The sequence below is a fragment of the Physeter macrocephalus genome, chromosome 1, assembly GCF_002837175.3.
Source record: "Physeter macrocephalus isolate SW-GA chromosome 1, ASM283717v5, whole genome shotgun sequence".
Lineage (NCBI taxonomy): Eukaryota > Metazoa > Chordata > Mammalia > Artiodactyla > Physeteridae > Physeter > Physeter macrocephalus.
Genome location: NC_041214.2, coordinates 19,748,910 through 19,761,173, shown reverse-complemented (window position 1 = coordinate 19,761,173; position 12,264 = coordinate 19,748,910). Strand labels below are relative to the sequence as shown.

The 12,264-nt window shown below is 48.5% G+C and overlaps 1 protein-coding gene across 2 annotated transcripts in view; it reads left to right on the top strand.

Moving 5' to 3' along the window:
• GYG1 (glycogenin 1) overlaps positions 1–12,264 on the top strand; it is a 38,131-nt gene that overhangs the window by 18,319 nt on the left and 7,548 nt on the right. For both annotated transcript variants that reach the window (XM_024131843.3, XM_055084381.1), the window contains exon 5: positions 3,099–3,225. In XM_024131843.3, coding sequence (XP_023987611.1) covers positions 3,099–3,225 — 127 coding nt within the window. The remainder of the gene's footprint in view (positions 1–3,098; positions 3,226–12,264) is intronic.

The window sequence follows — 12,264 nt, the reverse complement described above, 5'->3', positions numbered from 1 at the left end:
GCGGCATGAGGGATCTTCCCGGACCGGGGCACGAACCCGTGTCCCCTGCATCGGCAGGCGGACTCTCAACCACTGCGCCACCAGGGAAGCCCAAACCCACTGGTTTTAATGGCTGAATAATATTCAGTGAGTGATGAGTATCACGGTGTACTAACCATTCCTCTGTGGTAGAATATTAAAGTTTTCAACTTTTCTGCTGTTAACCAACACCTTCATGGTTCTTGCATTCATTCTACAAATAACTTACCCATTTGTAAGGCATTCTGCTATCTGCTAGAATTACAGTGGTAAGCAAAAAGAGCCATAATCTCTGTCCTTGTGGAATCTAGAATCTAATGACTAACAGTTCTTGATGGTATTTTGCATTTTAGCTACATTAATCCTCAGACTTTTAAAGAAACTTTTTATTTTGAGAGAATTGTAGATTTACATGCAGTTGTGAAAAACAGTATAGAGAGACCCCATGTACCCTTCACCCAGTTTCCCGCAATGGTAACATCTTGTATAACTGTAATTCTGCAACAGAAATTGATACGTTGATACAGCCCACCAGTCGTATTCAGACTTCACCAGTTTTACGTGTATTCATTGGTGTCTGTGCGTGTGTATATGTTTTCCATGCAGTTTTTTCACGTGTGTAGATTGGTGTGACCACCACCACCATCAAGGTACAGAACTGTTCCATCACAGGGGTCCCTCTTGCTACCCTTTTGTAGCCGTGGCCTCCACTCTCCCTCTCCCCCTCCCTCACTGCTGGCAGCCACAGATCTGTTCTCTGTCTTCATAATATGGTCATGTGAAGGATGTACAAATGGAATCATAACAGTATGTAACCTTGCAGGAAGGGAGTTTTTCACTCAGCATAATTCTCTTGAGATCCATGTAAGTTGCTGCGGTATCAATAATTTGTTCCTCTTTATTGCTGAGTAATATTCAGTTGTATGGAGGTGTCACACTCATAAACCTGTGGAGGGACACTTCGGCTCTTTCCAGTTTTGCATTACTACGTATGAAGCTGCTATGAACAGTTCCTCAACCATTATTTTGATGTTTGTGTGTAAAAGGAAATTATTATAGTAAGACTTTATGCTTCTATACCTCAGCCATCAGTGTCTGTGCCCACATCTGGGGGACTTCATAGAATCCAAAGTAAGCCTCTGATGAGTGGTGTCGTGTTTTGGCTTTAATACTTTATGTCTCAAAATACGTTAATTTGTCTGTGTAGCTAAAATCTTCTATATAGCTAAACAAGTAAAGCATATCCTGATGCCATCTTTATCGTCCTTCAGAATTTTCAAGGGTGAAACCTTGATCCTCTGTTGAGCTATTTGTCCCTTGAGGAGTGTGGACCTGTCAGAGCCTCCTTATACAGAAGGGTCACCCCACGGACATTTGTTCAGTGAATGCCTTTGATCCATAGCATTGATCGAGGGTATTTGGAAAGGATGGGCTACACAGAGGATAGGTAAGGTACATTTGGACTTTAAACCTAATGCCCCAATCTTACTGCTTAGTTCCAAACACGAAATACCTCTCCAGATTTTTAAAGTCTCTTTCAAAACCAAGAAAAACCAAATAATAATGACAGCCAGTTGGACCTGCTGTATGTTTAGAAAGGAAACTAGGTCTCAGGGCAGAGCAGACCAAGGAGGGAAGTAACTGTGCGGTATACCAGCCTCATAACTTTGAAAGAGCAGGATTCTCCTTGCCTGTCACCCGCCCCCCTACACACATGTACACACACCCACACACACATGTACACACACCCACGATCCCGAGTTGTTCTTCCGCTGCACGGGAGACTGGTTCTGTGCGTGTTTCCTGAAATCTCGTAAGCCTAAGACGGGAAGCACGTGGGCTACATGGGGGAGTGTGTTTTCAGGTGGTTTAGTGACTGTTTGCTTACTTGTGTATTTATGATTTAGGTCAGAGACTTAGCTGTTTAGATTTTTATTGTTTTTACTTTTGAACGAGTGGCCGTGGTCCTCACTTTCCCCCAGGTCTGAGCAAGCTCTGTGCAGTGTGGTAGTGGCCGACCCTGACCCTGGCCCAGTGAGGACTGACCTCCACCCGCCTGGAGGCGTGGTCGCCAGCACGAGGGCGTGCCGGGGTGACGTGGCCTGCCGTCCGTTGGCCTTCCATCGACGCTGGGGGCTCCGGAAGCAGTTCCGGAGTTTATCCCAAACTGAGTTATCCCAGTTGGCCCTCTTTTGCTTTTGACTTCTTTTTCTGTCCCATTGCTCTTAACATAAAGTCTAAAATCTTTCACTGGGGATGAAGTCTAAAATCCGAGCCCAGTGTGGTCTAGTCGGTGCCTGCCTCTCAGAGACTCGCCTGGTGTCAGGCGACCCCCGGCCCGCTCTGCGGTCCACTTACCCAGGCCACCTTCCAGGTCTTCCTTCTGTAGCTGCCCACCTCAGGTCTGTGGTGCTGTGTGTTCTGCCTGGAGCATAATCTGCCCTCCTTCTCTCCACCTGCATTTGTCAAGCCCGCCTGTGTCCCCCTCAGATCTCGACCTAAATACAGCTTCCTTGTAGAAGCCTTCCCGGCCCATCAGACCTGGCCTCAGGCCACTTGCACGTGCCTCGTAGCAGCTGGTACTTTCCTTCACTGCCCCCGTCCCCATTTGCGATGGTGTCGTTGACTCTTGATTCGCTGGTAGCAGTGCCTCCCACCCCTACTCCACCCGGACCGTCATAGACATGATGACCGTGTCGCTGTTCACGGTTTACTGTCCGGCGCCTGGTGCAGTGTCTGGCCCATAGTAGCTGCTCAACCAATATTTGTCCAACTAATGAATTAACTTAGGGAAATGGCCACCCGCTAAAATATCCTTAGGAGGTCTAACATGGAATTTATTACTTTAAAAATAGAATTAGTGGGAATTCTCTGGCGGTCCGGTGGTTAGGAGTCCGTGTTCTCCCTGCTGAGGGCCCAGTTCGGTCCCTGATCAGGGAACTAAAATCCCACAAGCCGTGCGGCGTGGCCAAAAAAAAAAAAGGAATTAGTACCTGTTTGTAAAGGTACAGTTATATATTCCTATAAAATTGTTGACGCGTCCTTGAAGTCTGTGACTGTAATGCATTTTTTTCTTCCAGGCGGGGACCAGGGTTTACTGAACACGTTTTTTAGCAGCTGGGCAACAGCAGATATCAGAAAACACCTGCCATTTATTTATAACCTAAGCAGCGTTTCTATATACTCCTACCTCCCAGCATTTAAAGCGTAAGTGCAAAGGGTTTAACTGTCTTGGGGGGCGGTGAGGGCAGGGGGCTGGGGTTTAAGATTTTTGGGGTGCCTCCTCATTCTTTGGGCAATAACAGGTGAAGGCTTTGGGGGCAGTCTTTTCTCTTGTTAAGAAACTTGGCTGTAATGGGAAGAGGCCTTGATGTTATTCATCACTTTATGTTTGGAGTAGCCCAGAGGGCACTTAGCTGCCTGTGGGAACAGGTTCCCCTCGGTTCCTGGGGGGGCCTGGCCCTCTGATGAGTCATCTGTGTGTCATGATCAAGAACACTGACGGGGGACAGACTCAGCCTCTGCCTCATACCGCCCGCTGAGCCTCAGCTCTGTGCGGGGAGGGTGCGAACAGCTCCCTCCGTGGTTGTGGTGCAGATGACACAAGATGCTAGCAGCAGTGTGGTGTCAAGGTCAGTAGCGGGGCCTGGGGAGCTGGACTGCCTCACTTGACATCCTGAAGAAGCCACTTCCTGGATCCTCACTAGTTACTGAACTCGCAGTGTAGTGGCCGTTGGGCTTGTTGCTGAACCCTCTGCCTCGGTGTCCTCCAGAGGTTATTGTGAGGCATTGATGTGAAGAGGTAAGGAGAGAGCCTGGCCTACCCTTAGTAGGTAGCAAGTGATGGGTCCTCTCTGTCTGGGGGGTGGTCTAGCAATACGAGTGATCCCTCAGCCAGAGAGGCAGGGCACGTGTCCTCAGTCTGCCATTTCCCTACCGTGTGGCTTAGGCTCTGGGCCTCACGTCTGCTGGCGTGCAAGATGAGGTGGGAAATAGTCCCTTCCTCGTCGGGCTGTCAGGGTGGAGTGAGTTCATACACATAAAATGCTCGGTGGACGTATGTTGTTTTTGGCAGCGCGCTTATTTTGCACCGTTCCTGGTGCATTTCTAATTCAGCAACTGATAGAGCCTAGTAACAGCGCTTGTCTCACTGTGAGGGCCTGGGCCCTGTCCTTTAGCCTCTGACTCATTTGTGTGGAACCAAGAAGATGATTCAGGTTTCGTGAGCGGAGGCCAAGCTGTCAGATGGATCCTGAGACACAGCCCTGAGCCGTGACGCTCTTCGCTGAGTGGGGCTGGGCTCTCTGATCTCCATCCTGCGTGGGCACGCGGCTGAGTGAGCAGAAGACAAAGGGCCTCTCACTCCTCCTATTTCATTACCCTAAGTCCTCTCTTGCCCCACCGTTAACGAGCATGCCTGGCTCTTTGTGGCAGAAATGTTTCCTTTTCAGTTCTTTTGTGGGCAGATGCTGTCAGCGTCCCCCAGATAAGGAGGAAAGTGTCTTGTGTTCTCTCCTCCTTCCCTGTTGTCTTGGCATATGTCTCTGACATGGTACAGCCTCTTGATTCTCTTCCCTTTCCAGAACAAAACAGGCAGACTCTCAGACATAGCAGCTGTGGTCTGTGTAAAGCAAACAGAACGGGATTCACTATCAAGGGATGGAACAGGAGAAGCATTGTTTTCTCCTCTGGTCCTTGGCCTTCTAAAGTACAAGCCTGTCTTGCTTGGAAGTGTGGCCTGACTCTTTTTTTCTTTTTTTTTTTTTTTTTTTCAGTTTCAGATGTACAGCAGAGTGATTCAGTTACCTTTTTTGCAGATTGTATTCCAATATAGGTTATTACAAGATAGTGAGTATAAACCCCTGTGCTATACAGTATATCCCTGTTGCTAATCTTTTTGATGTGTAGTAGTTTGTATCTGTTAATCCTAAATTTCTATTTGTCCCTCCACCTCCCCTTTCCCCTTTGGTAGCCATAAGCTTGTTTTCTGTGTCTGTGAGTCTGTTTCTCTTTTGGATATAGATTCATTTGTGTTATCGTGTTGGAGTCCACGTATGAGTGATGACATAGAGTATCTGTTTTTCTCTGTCTGACTTACTTCACTAAGTATAATAGTCTCTATGGGCCTGAAATTCTTTATGATCCTTATTGCCTCATAACTAACCCTGCCCGTTTGAACAGCCTTCCTGCAGACTGTGGTAGCTTGACCTTCTAGAACTGAATTAGTCTATAAGAGGGCAGTTGCTTAATTTAATTGACTAGATTCAGCTGAGCAAACAAAATGGTGAGCATGCAGAGGAGATAGACTCATTAGGGGTGTGAGCATTTCTACCCCTCTTTCCACTCAAGCCTGCCCAGCGAGCCTGTGTACTGAGGTGACTGTGCTGGGAGACGTGAATCTGACACCCTCCCTGTTGGGCTCAGATCCCATATAGCGCTGACGCAGAGTTTAAAGGTTCGTGTTTTTCATGTCATGTGGCCCCATTTCCCCTGTGGTTCACTGGAACTCTCTCTGAGGTTCACCTTACTGCCAAAGTTGAACATATTGTCCCTTTAGTGATAGCCTGGTCTGCACAGACCCTGCCTGCGTGTATTTTATGTTGACAAAGAACAAGGAGCAGGTGGAGTCGAGTTAAGTTCTTTGGGGGCAAGGATAGACTTATTTGCTGGAACCTCGGCCCCCTCTCTCCCGAGCCCGGTTGTTTCTGTCTCCTCTAAGTGAATTGCCCGGCAAAACGGTTCGGATGGTTTCTTCTTCCTGGCTCAGGAAATGAGCGCGAATTTTGGAAATCTGCTCGGTGTGCTGCCTCGTAACCGTAGCGTAGCTGACGCGCTGGCGGGTTGGGAGCAGCTCCAGCGTTAGCTACGCGTCAGCTGGCGCGTGGCCTGACGGGAGCTAAGGCTGCCTCCGTGCAGCTCGCCCTGGGGGGTGTCAGCCCTTACAGTGTGGGCATGAAGCTTCTCAACGCGATGCCTTGGCCTCACCCCGTTGCTGCCTATTTAGGAATGTGGAAACGGGATCACAGAACTCCTTTTCCCTTCCCTTTGCCAGAGAATCCTTTCGTTTTTCTTGCAGATAGCTGTCTCCAGAGACATTTTTCCTTACGTTGCTCTTACAGTTGGGAAGGGCTGAAAAGGCAGACGGTTACATTTCTTTTTTGTTTCAAGTTGACATAAAATTCAAGTTAACCGAAAATTTTAAGCCGAAGTAGACGGTCGTGAACATTTGGGCTGCCGTGGCTCCTTAACCAAGAGCCCCGTGCGCTGCGGGGCCTCAGCGTGAGTTCACAGTCCCGCTGTGGGGCTCAGGGTCACCTCGGCGGCCTCCAGGACCGAGCGGCTCTGCGGTGTGCTGGCCTTGCCCAGGATAGCACCGGTGGTGGCAGGTAGAGTGAGACCGAGGAGTGGTTGCCAGGCTTCGCGGAAGGAGTCGAGGATTTGCCTCACCAGCTTCTAGCAGCCATGTGCCCTGAGATCACCAGGACAGTCTTTAGATGCCCCAGAGCCTCAGCTCCTTGGATATCTTAGACCGGCGTGGCCTCTTGCTGTTACCTGAAGTTTCTGCTAAAGGATGGCCTGACGTGGATCAAATTTAATATGAATCAGAGCCGCGGACGTAGCATATCCAAAGCTACATACCATTTGGACAGAACAAAACGCAAAGGAAAACACACTTACTAGTTTTAGCCCTTTGAGTGGATACTCAAACATAGCTTCTGAAAAACAAAATCAGTCATATTTTCTGTAATAGAAGATCCTGTTTATTTAACACAGCCTAATTTGAGAACTAAAATGCTTGGCTTAGTAACTTTTCAGTTAATTTGTAATACATGTGTTGAGAAACAAGCTCATAAATGCATTTCTTAATGAAGTGATATTTCTGAAAGTGCCTAGCATAATGTTTGGGAAATAGCCCCTTCTTAAGTTAATATTCATTTCTTTATGTTTTCTCCATCTGGAGGGCCTGTTTTATCCATGTAGCATAGAATCTGGCTTGTGCATAATGTTAGGTAGAATCTCATTAGCCTTTTTTTTTTTTTTTTTTTCTGTGGTATGCGGGCCTCCCTCTGTTGCGGCCTCTCCCGTTGCGGAGCACAGGCTCCGGACGCGCAGGCTCAGCGGCCATGGCTCACGGGCCCAGCCGCTCCGCGGCACGTGGGATCCTCCCGGACCGGGGCGCGAACCCGGTTCCCCTGCATCGGCAGGCGGACGCGCAACCACTGCGCCACCAGGGAAGCCCTCATTAGCCTTTTTAAAATCAGCCATTTAGTTCCATTTTTACTTTCTGTCAAATCCACTGACTAAAAGCCATTTATGTCATATCATGCTATATAAATGGGCCTAAAGCAAAGGTAAAGAATTCTCTGGTATTGCCTCAAACGGCCATACGAATTAATTGGTCAAATTGATTGACTACATAGCTTGATTTACCAAATAATTTCCAAATAAATATTTTCACTTACTCTTTTACTTGAGTTTAAATATGATCTGAGACCTGGCTTGGTAGAATCTCAGAAACTAGATCTAGAAACCCAAAATATATTTTTTCCATTTGTTTACTGCTTTAAACGTTTCTGAGGATATTCATATCTATTATTTCTTTCCCAGGAATGTGGCTTATTCACTAGACCTTATCAAACCTCCTTAAAATCAATACTTTCCAAGAGCGAAATTGAACCTTTAGTGGCCCAGTTTCTGTTGTTCTTGTGTATTTCTGATTTGATTGTTTTCCCTTGATCCCTGAGACACCCTTGGCTTAATCTCTCTTTGGGACTATTGTCACTGAAGCCATACGTTTTCTGTGTTCATTTCTTTTCACACTCCTGCGTCTTCACCTAAAGCCCGGAGGAGTTGCAGTTTGTGTAGCTGTTATTTTTTCAGCCATTTGTGGGTCCAGTCACTGTTCGTTCAGCCTGAAGCATGCAGAGGGCGCCTCACATTCTGCTCACCCAGGACCACAAAAATGAATGAGGACGTTGTAGTCTAATCAACCTGGCAATAATGCAGGTTGATCGCGTCCCACCGTGGTTTGAGTGTTGAAGAATCAAGTCTGTGGTTTCACGGATGTCTTCTTTCTCCTTTCTGGGTGTCAGTGATACTCGTCAGGCCCCAGGCGCCCCATTTCTCAGCATGGCCGTCGGTTCATTCTGACTTCACCTCTAAGCCTGTATCGGGTCATCTGTCCTCAGACCTGGGTCCTCATCACGAAGCGGGAAGCTTCCACGTCAGAGCCGTCCCGGCCTTCAGAGGCTGGTCTGACAGGAGGCACAGGGCACGAGGAGTGACCTCTCATGGGCAGGACTGGGCGTGCGAGATGCCGTCTCAGCAGGAGAGGGAGCTCGTGGGCGGGGAAGCGTGGGAATTGAGTGGAAGACGCACCCTCCTCAGAGGTCTCGGGCTGGTGGGCCGCAGACTCTGTTTGTCCCACAGATATATTTTGTTTTCCTTGCATAGTTTTCTTTCTTTCTTTTCTCGGCTGTTAATGCTTAAAAATGAGGCAATTTCACATGAAATGCAGATTTCCAGGCTCTTTTGAAAAATCAGACCTTTGGTGGGATGTGGGAGGAGAATGTCAAAGATGATTGTTACCAGTATGGGACCTAAGTAGGCGGAATAAGGGAGCTGCCGTTTCCTGAGGTGGGGAAGATTGTGAGCGAAGCAGGTTCGCAGGGGCAGGGACTGACCAGAGGTGTGTCAGGTGTATTAAGTTTGAGGTGCGTATTAAACATCCTGGTGAAAATGTGGGAGAGGTAAGTAGCTACAGGAGTTGGGAGTTTAGGAGAGAGACTGGGTGAGACATAGCTATGGAAGTGTCAGCATATAAGTGATATTTATAGCCGGGAGACAAGATGATATAGCCAAGAGAGTGGTTATGATAGAAGAGAGTCCTGGAGACTGAGCCCTGGGACAGGAAAACGTGGACCAACAGGAACAAGAGACCGAGAACAGCAAAGGCAGGAGGAAACCCAGCAAAGTGAGGTGTTGCACAAGCCAGGCAAGAAAACGTTTCAGGAAGGGGAAGGGATCCCTCTGTGTCAGATGCTGTGATAGGTCAGGTAAGAGGACAGCTGAGGGGTGGCCCTGGACCTAGAATGTGGAGGTCACCGGTGGCTCGGGCCAGGGGCACCCCTGCTGGAGTGGTGGAGGACAAAGCCTGATTGCTGCAGGTCCAAGAGAGTGGAGAATTGGAGCTCTTCTGAAGCATGTTCTTTAAAAGGGAGGAGGGAAGTGTGTTGGTAGCTGGATGGGGGTGTAGGATCAAGAGGTGGGCTGGGATGGGGGTGGTTTTTTAAAGATGGGAGAAGTTACAGCATGTTCGTTGTATTGATGGGAACAATCCAGGAGGGAGGGGGAGAGCACTAGTAGCGCAGAAATCTGGAGGGAGACGTGCTGAGTGACGTCCTCGACTAGGTGAGAGGGGATGCGTCCTAGCGCACAAGTGGAGAGGTTGGCTTCAGATAAGAGCTAGGATGGTTGTGTGGGCACAGATGCAGGTAGGTGGCTGTATTTTTTTGGCTGAATGAATGAATGAGCGAGCAGTCAGCCCGGAGAGACTAAGAATGACCCATTACCCCTAGGAAAGTCTCCCTAGTGGCCTGACATCATGAGGGTTTCCCTGCTACTTTGTGACCGGAGGCCAACCTGGTAGGTTGGCATAGTTGACTAGGTCCAAGTTGAGGTTTTTAAAGTCTGGGTTTGAGTACTGGTACTGTTGTTGTTGTGATTTCCAGGACATAGTTGGGAGGGTTATTTAGCTTGAAAGGCAAGGAAAAACCGGGTGGGTCCCTGGAGGCCACCGTTGTTTGCTGCTAGGTAGCAGCTGTCTTCTGCTGATAGGAAAAGCACTTGCCCCTTGGACCCCCCTCACCATGTCCACTCTCTGCATGACCAGCCCACCCCTTGGGCACTTGGGTTTATGACTCTCGATTTAGACTGTGAGTGGGTAAGAGGAGGAAGTTTTTGGTGAGAGAGGAGAGGTGGCTGGTTGGCTGTGGGGAAAGGTGCATGTATAAGAGGGAGCCTGAGAAGGTACGAGAGTTGAGCGGCCGCGGGTCGGAACGTGAGTCACTGAGATGGGCAGAGGATGTTTGGCATGGCTGCCGTGTTTCCCAGGGAGGGCTCGCACCAGCAGTGCTGCATCTCTCTTCCTTGGTACCTGAGTGAACATTGCGCACAGAGAGCTTCCTGAGAACTAAAATTGCTCCTGTGTGCACTGTCGTGGATTATTTCCTTTTCTGCTGTGACCAGTTCTGTAGTCTCATCCACACGTTACCGGCTGCATTTCTCAGCTGCTAAACTAGTCATGAAAATTCTATCTGATCTTTTGGTAACACCAGGTCAGAGGGATTATTTTAACGGCTAACATAAGCACTATTATTGCTGGCTTGGGTTCAAACTATGTCTTGTGATCTGGACGTCACTTTTGAGATTCTATCAAGTTAAAATTAGAACACTTATTTTAAGAGATGTATGCAAGCTGAGACAAATCCCCGTCAGTGGGTCAGCATGAATGGCTCTTAGTAATTTAGGGACAGTTGTGATATGTACCCGACTGTTTTTTTCCCTGGCTGGTAAAATTTGGTGGATAAATCAGGCAGTGAGTCAGTGAATCTTCTGGTTATCCTTGCTGAGACTTGAGGTCAGTCGAACTTAATCTTCTGACATCAGCATTTCCCCTTCTTCCTCATCGGCCGCTTTGCTTTTGACCAAAAAAGGTGACATAAGTTCTGACTGTCGTACCTTTGGTGAGAGCGAGAGATACCACCAGAGTCATATCCTGGGTTACCCTTCTCTAAGAAACAGCCCCACCCCCAGTTTGCATTTAGGCTAAATTATTCTTTTAAGCAAGAAGTAATTTTCCCTTTTACTTATGACCTGTGCTCTTACTTATTTCATTTTGACATGGTTATTTTGTATTTTTCATAAATTGATTGAAATGATAGAAAATGATTTTAAAAAAAACATCCTTCAGGGAACATGATTGTGACAAAAATAATTACATGAAATCCATATCTAGGTTAATGGAAACTCTAGATGCAAAAGCTAAGACCTTTTGCTCATCTTTTTGGCAAACAGAGTGTTTTATTATGAAAGCTAACAGAGCAGGACATTCAGGCTACTTTGTTGTGTAAATAAACACCGTTCTGTGTATAGTGAGAGCGTAGTTAGATAAACTGTGTAACTCATAAACCTTCGTATGTGGCGGCCAGTGTTAGGCCTAGTAAGGCGGCCCCTCGCGTGGCGCCCAGGGCGGTCCTAGGTGATTACCAGGAGCGCCCTCCTGGGTGCCTGCCTGCCTTTGGCACAGCTGCCGAGTCTGTCTTCACTTCCTCCTGCCTTTCTGTCTGAGCTCCGTGGTTCCCAGTCAGCAGCTGCCTTCCTTCCCACCCTCAAAGGGCCCCGGGGCTGACCAAAACCTTCCCATGCAGTGACTCACCAGGCCTGCTCTTCTCATAAAGCGTCCTTGCCCTGAAACTTGTTTTTCTCCCACCCCTGTTCATTCCCGTAGGTCTGTCAGGTCGATGGCACTTAGGTACCTAAAAAACAGGTCCCTGTTCCTTACTGTGCAGAAACAGGGCTGACCGTAGCCTGAACCCGTGACATCTGAAGCCTCTGCATGATGCCTTGGAAGCCCCAGCAGCTTCCTGACTTCCTCCCTCCTGCATCTCTCTGCCCTCAGCCTCCTGAATCCTCAAGCTCTTCCTGGCCTGCCCCTCAGCACCCTGGCCCCAGTCGTTTTCTCAGGAAACCTCTCACCCTGTGCATTTTGCCATCTGTTTTGTTGCTGGGATTTGGGGAGCTGCTGGGAAGGTACCTCACACCGTGCAGCCTGCCAGAGTTCTGCTCACCTCTGAGCACTCCCTGCCCTCCCCCCATCTTCCTGGCACCCAAGGAATTCCTCGCCTTGGAGCAGAAAGGGCAGTTCTACCCCCATTCAGAGCCCTTTGAGGTCTCAGTTTCTACCTCTCACAGACGTATGCTAACACACATATGGAATCTAAGGGGAAAGAAAGGTCATGAAGAGCCTAGGGGCAGGACAGGAATAAAGACGCAGACTTAGAGAATGGACTTGAGGACACGGGGAGGGGCAAGGGTAAGCTGGGACGCAGTGAGAGAGTGGCGTGGACATATATACACTACCAGATGTAAAACAGATAGCTAGTGGGAAGCAGCCGCATAGCACAGGGAGATCAGCTCGGTGCTTTGTGACCACCTAGAGGGGTGGGATAGGGAGGGTGGGAGGGA